Below are 17654 nucleotides of genomic sequence, written 5' to 3'. Positions count from 1 at the left end.
AGGAGAAGGAGCGAGAGAGAGAGAGAGAGTGAATGTGAGAGAGATTAAGAGAGAGAGAGAGAGATGAAGAAAACAAGGGGACCCCAGGTGGAAAGAAAGGCAAAGGAAGACAGAAACACTGGGAACTGTCGCCATCCTCCCCCTGTGTACACACACACACACACACACACACACACACACACACACACACACACACACACACACACACAGGAAGCCCTAACATATACAAAGCTGTCAACGCTGTAGTCCATAAATCTACGATGTGATGAAAGCTGTAAGTACCCGTACCCCGCCACCGCATTAGGCCAGGTGACAGAGTAATGTACTGTATGCATGTGTTTATGGGTGTGCACTCAAGCACCACTACCGAACAAAACACGTTTTTGACATGTGCCACACACACACGAACACTTTGATGCTTTCATAAAGGAGTCCAGTTTAATGGTTTAATAGTCTCCGATGTGCCTGGTGGCTGCTACATACAGAACCAATGGTACATGCTTCCTAATGAAGCCGCTCGTCTGCATGTTGGGTTTTCTTCTCAGGCTTCTGGAAGGCCACCTGTCCCCCATCGTGTGCCAGTCCTTTGCTGGTCTTCGTCAACTCAAAGAGCGGAGACAACCAGGGAGTGAAATTCCTTCGACGGTTCAAGCAGCTGCTCAATCCAGCCCAAGTCTTTGACCTGGTTAACGGCGGCCCCCACCTAGGGTGAGGAACTCATGCACATGTTGGCCATTTCTGATAAACGTGTGGATGAATCCGACCAAATGTGCTTCTAGACTCATAGACAAGATACACAGAACCGTGTTCTGATCCTGTAATCTGACCCGAGGCATGGCTGTGCATCTTTGTCAGTCTGCGGCTGTTTCAGAAATTCGACAACTTCCGGATCCTGGTGTGCGGAGGGGACGGAAGCGTCGGCTGGGTCCTTTCAGAGATAGATAAGCTCAACCTTCACAAACAGGTAACAGACACACAAACACAACATCAGAAGGCGGTCATTTATGTGGAATGGCATTTCTTTGTGCCAGCTGGGTGCTTTGTCCTTGCCCCTGGCAAGCTTGCACACCAATCCGCCAACACTTGCAAACGCGCACGCACACACACACGCACTCACACTCATGCACACACAGACACACCCCTCATTCAGAATGCAGCAGGCATCGTTTCCCTCATGCCTGCATCCCTCTATGTGTTTCAGTGCCAGCTGGGTGTGCTGCCCTTGGGCACAGGTAATGACCTGGCACGGGTGCTGGGCTGGGGACCGTCGTGTGACGACGACACCCAGCTTCCCCAGATCCTGGAGAAGCTAGAGCGAGCTAGCACTAAGATGCTGGATCGCTGGAGCATCATGACCTATGAGATCAAGATCCCATCCAAACACAGCTGTCCCACCACGCCTGAGGGAGCCGACGACTGCCAGGTATACACAGCCATGTGGTCAAGGCAAGCAGACACAAACAGATAGGCCACACACTTCAGTAGACACAGCCAGACCCATACTGACATTTGAACAGGCAGACACGGGCAGGAACAGACATGTGCTCTCTGGACATAACAAAAAACTGCTTATTCTCCATGGTGGAGGGTGAAATGGAATTCATTGTTCTGGTACTTTAAAAAAAAAAGACAACCCCCCCCCAAAAAAAAGTCAAAAAAAGATGTGAGGAGCAGGAGGAAGAGAATTCACCTCAACTTCAGCCATCATTCTCAACCCAGACACCTACCCATTCAGCCCTTTCCCTATCAGCAGCCATACTGTTGAAAGACTCTTTGCAGCTGTCGCTGGATAAAAACTGGTATCAGAGCATCAGTGATGACACGAGCTGAACCCTTTGTCCCTGCTCCTCTTTGAAAGAGAACTGGCTGAATTGCTGGATTATAATGAAATAATTTGGCGGCACGGTGGCGCAGTGGATAGCACAGTTGCCTCACAGCAAGAAAGTCCTGGGTTCGAGCCCCGGGGTAGTCCAACCTTGGGGGTCGTCGCAGGTTGTCCTCTGTGTGGAGTTTGCATGTTCTCCCCGTGTCTGCGTGGGTTTCCTCCGGGTGCTCCGGTTTCCTCCCACAGTGCAAAGACACGTAGGTCAGGTGAATCGGCCGTACTGTGTGTGTGTGTGTGTGTGTGTGTGTGTGTGTGTGTGTGTGTGTGTGTGTGGGCGGGCCTGGCAGGGTGTCTCCCCACCTGCCGCCCAATGACTGCTGGGATAGGCTCCAGCATCCCACGACCCTGAGCAAGGATAAGCGGTTTGGATAATGAATGAATGTTCTAGTATTTTTTAAACCCACTGGTGGTCCTCACCGGGCAGTGAAAGAGACAACGTGACGAGGCCTCATACAGGGTTACATGGAGCAAACTTTAGTACGCGACTGTTCATCTTCTTTTGTTTAGCGCTGATACACATCGAGCTCCACCTGTCCTGACACTGGCTCACTTTTTTTCCTGTAGTTCCACATATCAGCGTATGAACACAAAGTAGCCACCCACCTCACAAAGATCCTCAACTCCGACCAGCACTCCGTGGTCATCTCCTCTGCCAAGTAAGTCATTTCACTTGTACTGGATTAGTCCACACACCTGGACCAACTACATTAATCGACTGCTGAAAAGCGGAGCCGATGAAATGCATTTCTGCAGCGTTTTTCAAAACCATCCTACAAATTCTTTGGAAGCCGAAGCACTGCTATGTAAACATCACGAAATCGGACGTAGTCCAAAACGGAAATAAAGTGGACTACATCTATGAAATCTGCAAATCGTAAAAAAGCTTGTCTGTTAAGATTTGCTTTGAGAGTGGACTTTAAACATGACACTGCGCCTAAGAGGCTTAGGGGTAAGCTGCTTGAGCGTGGTGTGCAGGATCTCATACCCTTTGGTCCTCTGCCCAGACTGTGGCGTGGACAGCGGGGCTCTGTCTGAGCATCTTGGGCTGCGCTCCAGCTCACAAGGAGTTAAACAACCATCTTAGCTTTTCTGATACACATCCATGTTTTTCTCCTGCCGTTCTGTTTATCTTCTCAGGATCCTGTGTGAGACGGTGAAGGACTTTGTTGCCAAAGTGGGGAAAACCTATGAGAAAAGCACAGAAAACATGGAGGAATGTGACACCATGTCTCTCAAGGTAAGCCTCCCAAGTCCAAATACACGACACTCTTTAAACCTCTCTGCAAGCTCGACCCAACCGCGACTCTCTCGCCTCCTCTCTCGCCTCCTCTCTCGCCTCCTCTCTCACCCCCCAGTGTGCCGTCCTGAATGAGAAGCTGGACTCACTCCTCCAGACCCTCAATATGGAGTGCCAAGCCCTGCCTCCCCTCCCCCACTCCACTCCCCCCATTGTTGAGGAGGAACAGGAGGAAGAGGAGGAGGAGGAAGAGGCGAGCGAGGAGAGCCTGACGGAGCTGAAGGAGAAACTGGAGGAGGAGGAGACGGAGAAAGGTGGAGGGGGCTCGCCACACCGCCTCTTTAAAGGCAGGGAGCAGCTAATGCTCAGAGCCAACAGTCTGAAGAAAGCTGTACGGCAGATCATCGAACAGGCTGAGAGAGGTACATTTCACCGACTAAGCTGAAGACCAGATGTTGGGATAGACATCATACTGTAGACATAACTAACAGCAAGAGAGGAACACACACACACACACACACACACACACACACACACACACACACACACACACACACACAATTAGAGTTGGGACCAATCCGATCCAATATCGGTATTGGGTGCTGATAGTGACATAATTCATTCATTGGATATCGGACTGATGTTACTGATCCATGACCGATCCAGATTCCATAGTCTGATGTTTTTATGACTTATAAATATTAACAATGCAATTTTAAGCATGACATCATTAATTGTATCAGAGGGACCCAATGTGAGTGGAGTTAGTGGCACTGCTGCACGCATGACCTCCCCGGCAACTGCTGCAGCCAAGCCCGGGCAGGAGGTGCAGAGTGACGGGGAGGAGGCGGCAGCGGACTTGCCTGTCACAGAGAGCCAGGAAGACAAGTGACAGGATCCACATTTACAATCTTCCATCACTTTATTCAGGCTATTGTCACAATTTGATTTAATCGATGCTAGGAGAATTAAAAAAAAAAATCAAGCAGCAAACAGGACACATGGGTAGAGGTTTCAGGGAACAGGGTCAGTGCTGCCAGGCCAGACAGACACCTTAACACCCGGTCAGTCAGGAGCAACAGGTCACCACTTAGTCAGTGTTGTTTCAGTCTTATAAATAATTTTAACGGCATTTTAATGGGAAATGACTACAGGATTGGTCCTTTTGTAAAAAAAAAGTTGAATTATTTTTGATAATTTGGAGAAGAAATAAAGTACAGTTTGACTCTAAATCACTTAACACATTACAGGAGTTGCCGTAGCAATTTGCAGTCCTACCCCTGTTTGGGTGTGACGCCCCCTTAAACTACAGTTCAAATAAATTGCTTTGGAATAAATTTTAATTTAATGCATTTTTTAATATTTTTTTTGCTCATTTAATAGGAAATTCTGTGTGATTTACTACAGCCTCATGTAACCTTACACATAATACCAGCAACACCAATAATAATGATAATAATAATAGTAATGATAATAATATTCAAGAAAAAAGAGCTCTGGTACCGGCAGACATCCAAATTCAGGTACTGGAATCGGATCAGAACTGGAAAAAAAAGTGGATCAGTCCATCTCTAAAAACAATCGACTTTTTTCATAAAACACGCGTTATACATTTAAAATGCAATGCAACTCACGTTAATGAAAAACATTGGGAGAAAAATCCTCTGCTACCACGGCGCAAAGGAAATGCAATGCAATGCAACTGTGGAGTTAAACTTTGCAGTCACCTAGGCTTAATTTAGACTTTAAACGACTCAAGTTCATGCTGTTATTTCATTTCAGCAAGCAAGCTAGTATGGTTTATTTGTGGTCAACATATTAGGAACTTTGTTGCCTACATTTATTTAACCTATTTGCCAAAAAAAAAGCAATTATACATGCTTTCATTTATGCTGATACCAGTGTTGCTTATTTATGTGCGACCATCTGCCATGATACACCTCATGTGTTGCACAGAAATGAAGCATGTAACATGAGGAGCACAAAACAGAATTTGAGGCATGTGAAGTCTGTATTTCACAACATCTCTCTTTCATTTGTCCTCCCCTACCCTCTCCGTCTGTCCACATTACCTCTTTCTTGAACCCATCCGTCGACCCTCTATCCAGTGGTGGATGAACAGAATGCCCACACAGAGGACACAGAGCTGCCGTCTCCCCTGGCGTTCAGGAAGGACAGTGAGGAGGAGAACCGAGACAGTGAGAAGGACGAGGACACCAAGGAACTGGAGGCTCTGCCCTGTGAGTAGAATACATCTCTGCCGCCACCCTGCAGATCAATGACCTGTCTGCCCCGCTCCCATGGCCAATTCCTCACCTGTCCGGCCTTGTTGCAATCCAAATCCTTCACTTGTTTAACATGGGCCTCTTTGAAACCTTTCACCACCTTGGCTCCGAGTCATTTCCACAAGTTCTCAAGACCCATTCCAAACCTCTCACCTGTCTCGCCTGTTTGATTTACAAAGCTTTGTCATTGCCAACTGGCACAATTCCTAGTGACCGTCATACTGGACCAAAGAGATTACTGGTTTTTATTCATGCTTGATGCCTCCTTTTACAAAATGTACAACTAGCTAATCTATTATCTTATTGGCCTACTTTTCCTCTCTCTTGTAAGCAGATGGATAAAAGCAAGTTTAAGTCAATGAAACAAGTGTCCAGTTGTTATCTCACACTGGTATGTGATCCTCTCTTGTCAACTTGCATTAAATATGCCTCATGATACTTCAGGATGTAAAACCAGTTTGTTTGTTTGTTTGTAGTGGCGGCAGAAGCATAATAGTCGTAAATCTGAAGGAAAATCATTCCTATCGCATGACTGAAAAAGGATGGAGACGCTATTGTAGAAATTAAATAAGATTTTAGATAGTGCCACCTAGTGGCGCTTGTGCTGTCTACATTGCAGACACGGGCACTAAGCTAATGGAAAATTGCTGCTGACGCAAATCATGTTTCCTGTCATAAATAAACTGAAGGATTAAGGCTTAGAAGTGCATGGAGAAACCCTGCTCTGTGTGATATTTCACCTCCTGGACCAGAATAAGTTGGCTATCTCTCGACTGTATCTCCAGTCTCCACAGCACTCTCCGGCAACAGAGCGCTCTACCCATGGAAACCGTGATGGCTTAGCCACTATAATGTGTTTGTTAGTGTGTGTGTGTGCGTGTGTGTGTGCGTGTCTCTCTGTGTCTGTATGGTCATGTATAACTAAATGTGCATATCATGTAAACAACCATTACATTATGTGTGTGTCAACATATGCATGTGCTCATGCATGTGACTATCTGTACATGTGTGAGCTTGTATGCGTTTGTGTGTGCACGAGCATGTGAGTATGTGTGTGTGTGTGCGTCTGCCATAGGATGCGTTATTGTCTTTGGGACAAGAAGCTCTTCCTGTTTATCATGGGGCTGCTTCCTTCCCTCCACACATTTTCCAGCCAGGGGTGCATATCAGTATCCCTCTGCTTCACGCAGCCCACTTGTCTCCTTGCACTCCGGTACTGGTCTGGGCAAGCTAAAACAAATGGACACACCCATCCAGCTGGATACAAATCAAAAACAGAAGTTTAACAGGCTAATATATGTGTATACTTTTGTGACCGTGACATGTAGCTCAAATCTGTCTTGGGTTTCTCTGATACATGTCAGCCCCCAAGTTCCACGGTCTCCTCTGCCTCTCTCCGCTGTGTGCTATCTTGCAGACCGTAGAGTGATGGGATGCATTCTTTCTCTGTGTTTCTCCAGCTGCCAAGAGTCCCTGTTCCCCGACAGAGAGGAGGGTGAGCCGCAGCACCCAGTCCTGCGGCTCCTTCTCCATCACCCCCTTCACCACCAGCAAGGAGAACCTCCCTGTACTCAACACACGCATCATCTGCCCCGGTACACATGCGCATGTGCTCATGCACATACATGCATGCTCTCTCTCTCTCTCGCTCTCTCTCTCTCTCACACACACACACACACACACACACACACACACACATACACACGTGCATGTAAACCCACACTCAGACACACAAGCATATATGGCACAGGCACACACATAGAAAAAAGATAGCAGAATGCTTATGAAGACAGAAATGCACACACATGCAAAGTTAGGAGCACCACAGCATGCACAGTGCATTAATGGAGGTGAGGGGGTGCATGGAGTCATGAAAAGGTTGCAGGTTCGATCCTCAATACAAAAGTGGCCAGAACTGCCAAGATGCTAAGCGATGTCAGACAACCTTTTTATGTATCATAAGCTGCAATTCATAGCATTGAAGTTTTACCCATTCTGTATTACTTGACAAACTACAACGGTAATGTGCATTTGCCCTGTAAACATTATCACTACATTGCACAAAGGCATGCTCAAACACAACATACTATCATGCAAACAGATGTATTACCTGTTAAGCTCAGCAATGAGTGACAGGTGTGTGTGTGTGTGTGTGTGTGTGTGTGTGTGTGTGTATGTGTGTGTGTGTGCAGGCTTGCGGGCCGGTCTTGCTGCCTCTATAGCTGGCAGCTCCATCATCAGCAAGATGCTGTTGGCTAACATCGACCCCTTCGGTGCCACACCCTTCATCGACCCTGACCTGGACTCACTGTAAGAAGTGCCATGTTGCTCCATCTTGTGTTGTGTCTTTCACAGTCTTATTCTTTTACTATTTGTATTTGTTTATCTTATTTCCCAGCCATACATTCCTACTCTTGTCCCTCTTCATCTGTTCGTCTCTGTTCTCTCCCTCTCTCTCTCTCTCGCTCTCTTTCTCTCTCTTGTTCTCTCTTTATCTATCTGTCTGTCTGTCTGTCTCTGCATTTCTTTTCTGCTACAGAAGTCAACTCACTCTGTGTGTATGTATCGGTGTGTCTGTTGCCCCATCTAGGGATGGCTACTTGGAGAAATGTGTGATGAACAACTACTTTGGCATCGGCCTAGATGCCAAGATCTCCCTGGAATTTAACAACAAGCGAGAGGAGCACCCAGAGAAATGCAGGTCACATACACATCCCCACTACTGGCTGCACCACTTTCATCTGTCCTCCTGTCCCTCTGTACTGTAGACACACAATACATACATATGTACTGACTGACAGAAAGACACACACAGCATGCATATAAAAGCAACATCTGCCTAGTCATCACCCATCTTTTTGTCTAATATATCCACCCCGCTGTCCCTCTGTCCATCTGTGTCTGTTCAAACATCCAACAACCCACACTCATCCCTCTCTTGGGAAGCCCTCCCTCCTGTTGTCACTCTGATTATTCTAATTTCAGGTTCATCCCGTGAAACGGTGTCTTGATGTCTAGCTCTTTTTCACTGCTGCTCATTGGCTGCTGTCTCTCTCCCAGGAGCCGGACCAAGAACATGATGTGGTACGGTGTGCTGGGAACCAAGGAGCTGCTGCAGAGAACATACAAGAACCTGGAACAGAAGGTCCAGCTGGAGGTGAGACAGAAAGAGACACGGGAACTTTCTTATATGGCTCCCCTTTGCTTTTATGTCCTCAAAGTACAACTGTGTGTGTGTGTGTGTGTGTGTGTGTGTGTGTGTGTGTGTGTGTGTGTGTGTGTGTGTGTGTGTGTGTGTGTGTGTGTTTCATGCAGTGTGACGGTCAGTACATTCCCCTGCCCAGTCTTCAGGGCATTGCGGTGTTAAACATTCCAAGCTATGCTGGCGGGACCAACTTCTGGGGCGGCACCAAGGAAGACGATGTGAGTACACCCACCTCCCAGACGGAGCAGGTGGGGCGGGTCCGCTCCACACCTTTTGCTGTGAACATTCTGTAATGTTCCATCCTACCAAACATGTCCATGATGGTAGCGTACTACACCTTGTTACCTTTTGAAAAGGGAAAAGGGGTGTTTTGATCCTTCAGATGATGTGGTAGTTTGGCCAGACTCCCAGGTCAGCCCTTCACCCCTTTTTTTCCTCTCTCAAGTTGACTGTTCACAGCATGGGGAAGAGTCCATGTGTGACAACCAGATGCCAGCCAACCCCCCCCCCCCTCCCCATGTTAACAGTAGGTGAAGAATCTCGGTGTTGTGGCGTAACATGGCCCCTGTGACCCAGGAGAGAGAGAGGGAGGGAGAGAGGGAAAAAAGGGAGGGGGGTATCTCTGCTTGTTTGTTTAAGACTTAGAGCACAAGAGCCTCCGACGGGTCAGCTTGCTCAGCTCTCTCACTCTCATTCTCTACCTTTATGTCTTTAACTCTCTTTCTTACACACATGCACGCACGCACACACACACACATCCCTCAATTTGCCCCTACAGAGGTCGCCTCTGGACACACACACACGCACACACACACAGAGTATGTGTGCTTGGTATTATGTAACTGTTTTGGCAAAGAAGAGGAAGCAGGGAGAGGACATTTAGTGGAACTTATCCAACACACACACACACACACACACACACACAGGACATTTACGTCATAATCAAAGTTTACTCAGTGTCTGTCTCTAAGACAGAGCTAAAAGAGTTTAGCGGTTACTTAAGTCAGTTGTTAAGACAGTTCACACATATGCACATGCACATGCTGTGGTCTGCAGCTGACCAAACAAATCACTGTACATTTTAAAGATGCAGAGAGACTTGAAATACTTTGACCACATCTGAAATTATTTCCTACTCCCTACTCCCAAATCCCCAAACCCCATCAAGGGAATGTCTCTATAGGACACTAAATAGTGCACCGAATAATAGACAGGGAGACATTTTTTGGACAAAACCTTGAGTTTTGTAGAATATCATCATACCGAGCAATGTAGTTTGTGATTAGGATCAACACATTGCTGCGACTCCACTTAAGCTTTCATTCAACACAGTATTGTTGAATGTGTCCAGGTGGCCACCAAGTGGTCAAGCCTCAAATTGCAACACAACTGATCATTGTTTTATGATATCTCTTGAGTTGTCTGTTAGCTATCCAGTGAAAAGTGCTGAGTCTTTAATGTATGTAGGATTCGGGGGAAAAGCTGCTGACTCCTCATTGCGTTGACCTTATCATGGGCAGTTTGCTGGCTGAGAGCAATACCAGGCCTGCTGGGGGCCTCTTTTTCTTTTTTTCACTGCACTTCTCACTCACACTCCAATTAAACTGAGCTGTCAAAGTGAAATGTCTGAAACACAGTTTTAGAAAAGAGAGAGGATGGAGAAACAGAGATATGGGTTGATATGGGTTTGCAGAGTTCAAAGTCTTAACCTCCACAATGACATTCACAAGTGATCAAATTCGCACATGTACAAGCTAAAATTAATAATGCGTACCTTCTACTTGTAGCAATATGGAAGACCAGCTGATGGGAGCATTTAATAGTATTCTTATTAATTTTCTTTTTTCATTTCTTTTTGCAGATCTTCTGTGCTCCGTCGTTTGATGATAAGATCTTGGAGGTAGTGGCTGTGTTTGGGAGCATGCAGATGGCTGTGTCCAGAGTAATTAAACTGCAACATCATCGTATAGCACAGGTAAGAACCCAAATCTAACATCAGTTTCAAAGGAGAACAAACACAAAGTTTAGGAAGTCTGACAAAAATCTAATTAAAGCAAACAGTCTATTGGAAATACATTTGAAATGAAACATGGGAATGGTGCAAAAGATGGAAAATCTGATTTTCAAAAAAAGTTAAAGAATTTATGATAGTGGGAAACAATAGGCTAAGAGACATTCTATAAAAACAGGTCTATGAAAAAGAGGTTTTTAGAGTTATTCTGAAAGATAATACTAATTCTGCAAACCAAAGCTCCTTGGACAGGTCATATCAGAATTCGGTTGCCCTAGTGGACAGACACCCGTGTCAAACCTGTGCCACAGGTGGGGTTCAAAACACAGAGACACTGACACAGATGGTCGATGAGAGCACAATACATTTATTAAATCCAAGACTGAAAAACCACTGGAGTTAAAACCATTTAAAAAGACTAAATTTCTCTGGTGGGGAGAGAGCCCTGTGAGTCTGTGTCCCTTCAGCTCTCTTACTGGTTGTGTGTTCGTTTGGGGTGTGGAACTGGTTTATCTGTCCAGAGCTAATGAGACTAACTCACAACAGCTGGTCCACATCCCATTTTGCCACAACACTTTTAGTCTTAAATCTAGACTTTAGAAAAGTTAGAAGGGCATCAGACCAGTGAGTCTGAAACTGCAAGCTGGATCATAAGGGCAAAAGTCTTCCTGATAGCTTTGGCTAGCTTGGGGACAGATTGAACCATGCTGTAGAAGTCACCAATTAAAAATTAAAACCAATCTTAAACTTAAAAGTTAGCTATTGCAAAGATGCCAAAATTGGAGTGAAGTGATTTTGTGTCTTTACACCAGTTGTTCGTTGTTGCTGCTGCGATTGGAGTATAAGAGAAAACAAGTTAAAGTCAGTATTTTTTTAATGCAAGAACAAAAAGATTTAAGTTGTGTAAATGTAAGGGGATATAAGAATAAAGGACATTTTCTTTTATTACTGAACAATAAAGTTGGCTTAATTTTGGAAAACTGTTCTCGGTTAAAGTTTTTAAGACTTAACTTTCCCCAGCTTTACACTGAAGCTGAAGTTAGCGTCAAAAATTACTCAGTAACCAAATTTCTGGCAATTTTCTTTATTTCTCATTAGTACCCACTTAGTTATAAAACAGGTTAAATGTGTTCCATGTGCAAAAACTTAGAACATCAGGCGTTCTATACCCTTCAAAATGTCTATGCCAATTGGGTCACTGGATCAGCGTGATGATTGAAAGTAATGGCTCAGTTGAAACAATTTCTCTGAAGCCTTACATAAAAGTTTTGAATAATAGCAAGTTTAAAAAATGGAAAGTGCTAGTTATCAAGGAGCAATTGTCCATAGTTATAGTACCATTACCAATTTTCAAGACATCAAAATCTCTGTCCTCCGTCAGTGTCGTACTGTGAAGATTACTATCCTGGGCGATGAAGGGGTTCCCATACAGGTGGATGGAGAGGCCTGGATCCAGCCTCCTGGAGTCATCAAGATCCAACACAAGAACAGAGCTCAGATGCTCACCAGAGACAGGGTGAGCTGGAGAGAAAGAGGGGGGCATGAGGGTCAACAAATAAGGTACAGTAACAGATGCCAGAGTATGGAGATTAAAGCTACAGTTTATGAAAGATAAGATAGAAAGAAATAATAAGAAAGGAGAGTACTTTAAGTGAGGAAAAAAGGAAAGGGTGGTAGGTAGCAGAAGAACTCATTGGATGTTTGTCAGGCTAGATGATATTTCTACCATGAGTGTGTCATATAATTATCCTCTCACTTTTCTCCTCTCACCTTTTTCTTCCCTTCCAGGCATTTGAGAACACATTGAAGTCATGGGAGGACAAGCTGAAATATGATAAACCTCCCCTGCGGCCCCACCTCTATCCGCAGCAATCCATGGACTTGGCTACTGAGGAGGAGGCATCCCTGGTCCAGATGTGTGCCCGTGCAGCAGAGGAACTCATCACAAGGTGCATACACACTTCCAGTAGGATTATGCTGCTCAGTGTGTTCACAATTATCTTTTTTCCCCTAAAAGCAAAGGAAGGTTTGCAGCTGCCATTGCTATTGAATGATACGGGAGATGATCATTTTTTGAATCTGACCGGGTTGTTCCTTCTGACCATAACTCTTTGAAAATTACAGGATCTGTGAGGCAGCAAAGACCAATGGACTTCTAGAGCAGGAGCTTGCTCACGCTGTCAATGCCGCATCTCATGCCATCAACAAGACACACCCCAAGTTCCCTGAGGTTAGCAACTGCCATGCCATAGGTTTTCAGCCTTGGCTAAACAAAAGATTTTACCAAAAATGTAGACTATCAGAGCTGTCTGTACATATATATTTCTAAATGATTGTCCTCTCCACAGAATCTGACCAGGAACACAGCTATAGAGGTAGCCAGTACTGTGAAAGCCCTCCACAATGAGACTGAGTCTCTCCTTGTGGGCCGTGTCTCCTTGGTGAGTAACTCTAGCTCAGGGAGACTGAGATACAGCTCATGAATCTTTATGACTTATTCTCAGATGTTATGTTCCATATTGTCAAAATCTTAAAAAACATTGCAATCACAGAAAAGTCAACTTCACAGGAATTGAGAAACAATGTAATTGTAATTCTACATTCATGTACAATACTTGGATTTGGTCTTATGCTCTGAAATATTTTCTGCACAAAGCACAAATGCCATCTTTCAATTCTTAGAAAAGGTTTTACGGAAAACGGCAGGACGCCAACTGTACAGATTATGAAATACTGCTGGACATTGCTGTTGATATTGACCTCTGATTTTCTCCTACAGCAACTGGACCCACCAGAGGAGGAGCAGCTGTCCAGTGCTCTGCAGAGTGTGGAGATAGAACTGGGCAAACTGGGAGAGATCCCCTGGCTCTACCATATACTGCAGCCCAATGATGAGGAGGTGAGGGGACACAATACACACACACACACACACACACGCACACACATGCACACATGCACACTCCCACACACAGAGGAGAAGATACCACCCTGGTGCAGATATGTGATGTGTTTACCTTTTGTCTGGAAAATATTTAACATCAAAACACAACAGTATGAACATTGATAAATTAACTACACAACTTGTGACCACTATCCTACATTTACATGTACATGCCTCTATCATAAGAGAGCGCCACGTAACGGGAGAGCTGAGTGGCTAAATGAAAGGCTATAGGTTGACTGTGCTTATGTGCCAGGACCACTCTCTGGAGTACGGCAAGAGGAACAGTCGAAGCAGCATGTTCCGCATAGTGCCCAAGTTCAAGAAGGAGAAGGCCACCAAGAAGACCAGTCCTCAATCAGGTAAGGGCTGAGCCGGCATTCTCTTCAATTGAGTCTAATTAGGTAATAAGATTTAGATTGCATAGGACAAGAAATCTGTCTTTTGCTGAATCTGCTGACTGAAGAGGGAGTGTCCTTCATTACCGACTAATGTATGAAGCCGCCTCTGTCTACGCCAAATATTTGGACACCAGGGAAAATGAGTAAAGATAATTGTAGCTAGCAAGTTGCTTTTAAAGTGATAAGCTAGTTAGGTGCCAATGTAAGTTTATATAGAATTACTGCACAATGATGCAGATTATTATTATTATTATTATTATTATTATTATTATAAAACAAATCTTGCTCAAAGTATTTTTAACAGAAATTAATAGGAATTATAATTTGGAAATTTAAATGTGCATTTAGTTACAAACTATTTTGCTATCATTCACCAGCAGCATCCATAGATAAGGCCTTGTTTCATGCACATCTCATTTCACAAGTGGGACAAACAGCCCAATGGTTTGCTGCCTGGATTTGGGAAGACCCCATTTCAGCATTCAATACAATGTTCACAAAAAACCCCAAAATAACTCCAACAAGCATGTGAGAAGGAATCTGCAAATGACCATTACTTTTTGCCAGCTTGTTTTAGCCCTCACACACACACACACACACACACACACACACACACACACACACACACACACACACACACACACACACACACACACACACACACACACACACACACAACATGGTTAGAAAGTATATAGTGGTCTATTCTGTTGCCTACCAACATGGGGATTGCTGGTTCAAATCCCCGTGTTACCTTGGACTTGGTCAGGCGTCCCTACAGACACAAATCGGCCGTGTCTGCAGGTGGGAAGCCGGATGTGGGTATAGTATGTCCTGGTCGCTGCACTAGCGCCTCCTCTGGTCGGTCGGGGTGCCCGTTTGGGGGGGGGGGACTGGGGGTAATAGTGTGATCCTCCTATGTGCTACGTCCCCCTGGCAAAACGCCTCACTGTCAGGTGAAAAGAAGTGGCTGGTGACTCCACATGTATAGGAGGAGGCATGTGGTAGTCTGCAGCCCTCGGCGGATCAGCAGAGGGGGTGCAGCAGTGACCGGGATGGCTTGGAAGAGTGGGTTAATTGACCAAGTACAATTGGGGAGTAAAACAGGGAAAAATGTACAAAAAAAAGAAAAGAAAGACAAAGATGCACTCTCATGCACAATTATAGAAACATAGTTTATCCTTTCCCGCTCTCGCTCTCGTTTTCTTTTTTCAACACACACACACACACACACACACACACACACACACACACACACACACACACACACACATACACTTCATAGACTTGGTTCCAATGCAATGGGACAATGTTCACCGTGTGACCATCTCAAGAATTTTCTTTCAGTATCATCCCCAGAAACAAAATGTCACATGCCATTTACACTAATTAAGATGCATTATAAACTATCGCCGGTTCGAATCTCCGTGTTACCTTGGGTTTGGTCGGGCGTCCCTACAGACACCCGCCATCTGTGGGTGGGGAGCCGGATGTGGGTATGTGTCCCTGTCGCTACTCTAGCGCCTCCTCTGGTCAGTCGGGGCGCCTGTTTGGGGGGGGGGGACTGGGGGGAATAGCGTGATCCTCCCATGTGCTACGTCCCCCTGGTGAAACTCCTCACTGTCAGGTGTAAAGAAGTGGCTGGTGACTCCACATGTATCGGAGGAGGCATGTGGTAGTCTGCAGCCCCCCCTGGATCAGCTGAGGGGGTGGAGCAGCGACTGGAACAGCTCGGAAAATAGGGTAATTGGACGGACACAATTGGGGAGAAAAAAAGGGGGGGTGTATTATAAACCAATGAACCCTGGTCCTCAGTCTGACCCCACCCTTCCATTAGTCAAAGCTTTCTGAGCTGTGTTTATGACATTTATCACTCCACTTGGGTGCAGAAGGTGCTCAGTCAGTAACGGGTCAAAAAGATGAAACACCGTTGAAAGTGAATGTGTACATTCATGGAAATTCTGTAGTTTGCTCTGTTCCTTTAGTTGCATGTTTGGTATATATCACACGGTGGAAAGGTCATGTGAAATGAGGACCAAACTTTATCATACTTGCACCTAAGTGAGAACATCTCTAGAGTGTGTTGATGATGCATATTGACGAGGGACATGGGGTTTACATTGTAGCTGTTGGTATTCTAACATTAGATCTCTAGAGTATGATGATGATGCATATTGAAGAGGGACATGGGGTTTACATTGTAGCTGTTGGTATTCCAATATTAGATCATTAGATCAGGATTGTGTCTCACCTCTGGTTCAGAATCCAGTCAGATTGGGTTGGGAGAGTGTTAGCTCCTCCTCCTGTCCATCAAGGGCGTTTTGCTGACGGGTTAGGCTGTACTTCCTGCAGGATTGCACAGGCTTCCGCCTCCCTTGAACCTCCTATTTCCTCTCTGTGCCTTGGTGGATAACCCGCATGCCCTCAGCCTATCTGGAAAGCCATCGGCCCGGCGCCTTGTTCTGGTCAATTTTCAGTCTCTGTCGATCTCTCCTCCTTCTGCCAGCAGCTGCCACTCCTCTCCCTTCCCCCTGTGTTCACCCTTCCTTTCCTCGGGCTCTCCTTCTTTCCTGGTTTCATCTTTTCCACAGTGGTTTACCACAATTTTCCCCTCATGTTTGACAGTGTGTGGGTGTGTTGATGTATGTACAACTGCACTCCTCCTGTCCCCTACAATGAGAGATGGAAAGAGAGAGGAGTGTGGGTGTGGGTGTAGGTGTGGGTGCGTGTGTGTGTGTGCGTGTGTGTGTGTGTGTGTGTGTGTGTGTGTGTGTAAGAGAGAGAGAAAGAGCTGGAACAAATACTTTAAGTGAAGCAGGAGAATGTCTGTGATTGGTGTACGAGTGTGCTCCTCTACATATATGAAGGAGTGTGAGCATACCTGCGTGGTGCCCTGAGCCCCTCTCTGCTCTGTGTGTGTGTGTGTGTGTGTGTGTGTGTGTGTGTGTGTGTGTGTGTGTGTGTGTATATATGTGTAGTGGAGAGGTGGGGCACAGAAGAGGTGGGCATCTGGCTGGAACAGCTGAGCCTGGGCGAGTACCGGGATACCTTCATCCGCCACGACATACGGGGCGCCGAGCTGCTACATCTGGAGAGGAGGGACCTGAAGGTGCACACACATACACATGCATACACATACACATGCACACACACACACACACACACACACACCAAGCTACTTCACTGTATCCGTTCACCTACCCACAATTAATTTCTTCTTCCTTCCTCCTCTGAATGTCTCTATTTCCTGTCCGCCTCTGCCCGTTAGCTGTCCCCCTGTTTGCCACTTTCGTACGCTGCACTGCACTGCTCTGCTTGGCTTCTTCTGTCTGAGTACTGCCTAGTGCCAAACAAACCCACTAACCCCGTGTCTCCACTACTGGGAAAGGGACAGGACTGGGCTGGGGTGTACTGGGGCGGTCAGGGTTGGACTGAACCGGGCTAGACTAAATAGGTAGTGGCAAAGGTGAATGTAGTCAGGTGGGGGTGGGGGGGTGGGGGGGGTCCCTGGTTGACATTTGACCTGGTTTTGGCCCTGCTGAAGTCATATGATGTCCTCGGCAGGACAGTGGTAGGCCCTGTGTTGTTGAGAGCAGGCCGAAGTCACTGTGGTGTGACACCAGTGTGTATGTGTTTGCAAATATTAGTGTACACACACTCTCACATATACAAGAAATATTGATTCGGTC

General features: G+C 45.8%; 1 protein-coding gene across 1 annotated transcript in view; it reads left to right on the top strand.

Annotated features, from left to right (window-relative positions):
• Positions 1-17654, top strand: part of dgkh (diacylglycerol kinase, eta) — a 51854-nt gene that overhangs the window by 29241 nt on the left and 4959 nt on the right. The window contains exons 9-28 of the mRNA XM_056288917.1: positions 546-708; positions 856-964; positions 1202-1423; positions 2450-2541; positions 3023-3122; positions 3241-3544; positions 5231-5362; positions 6868-7002; positions 7600-7717; positions 7998-8108; positions 8468-8564; positions 8723-8830; positions 10474-10587; positions 12005-12139; positions 12412-12572; positions 12748-12853; positions 12972-13064; positions 13403-13522; positions 13821-13926; positions 16944-17074. Coding sequence (XP_056144892.1) covers positions 546-708; positions 856-964; positions 1202-1423; positions 2450-2541; positions 3023-3122; positions 3241-3544; positions 5231-5362; positions 6868-7002; positions 7600-7717; positions 7998-8108; positions 8468-8564; positions 8723-8830; positions 10474-10587; positions 12005-12139; positions 12412-12572; positions 12748-12853; positions 12972-13064; positions 13403-13522; positions 13821-13926; positions 16944-17074 — 2657 coding nt within the window. The remainder of the gene's footprint in view (positions 1-545; positions 709-855; positions 965-1201; positions 1424-2449; positions 2542-3022; positions 3123-3240; positions 3545-5230; positions 5363-6867; positions 7003-7599; positions 7718-7997; positions 8109-8467; positions 8565-8722; positions 8831-10473; positions 10588-12004; positions 12140-12411; positions 12573-12747; positions 12854-12971; positions 13065-13402; positions 13523-13820; positions 13927-16943; positions 17075-17654) is intronic.

This window comes from Lampris incognitus, chromosome 11 (assembly GCF_029633865.1).
Source record: "Lampris incognitus isolate fLamInc1 chromosome 11, fLamInc1.hap2, whole genome shotgun sequence".
Lineage (NCBI taxonomy): Eukaryota > Metazoa > Chordata > Actinopteri > Lampriformes > Lampridae > Lampris > Lampris incognitus.
The sequence above is the reverse complement of the archived record's forward strand: the minus strand, read 5'-3'. Positions and strand labels throughout refer to the sequence as shown.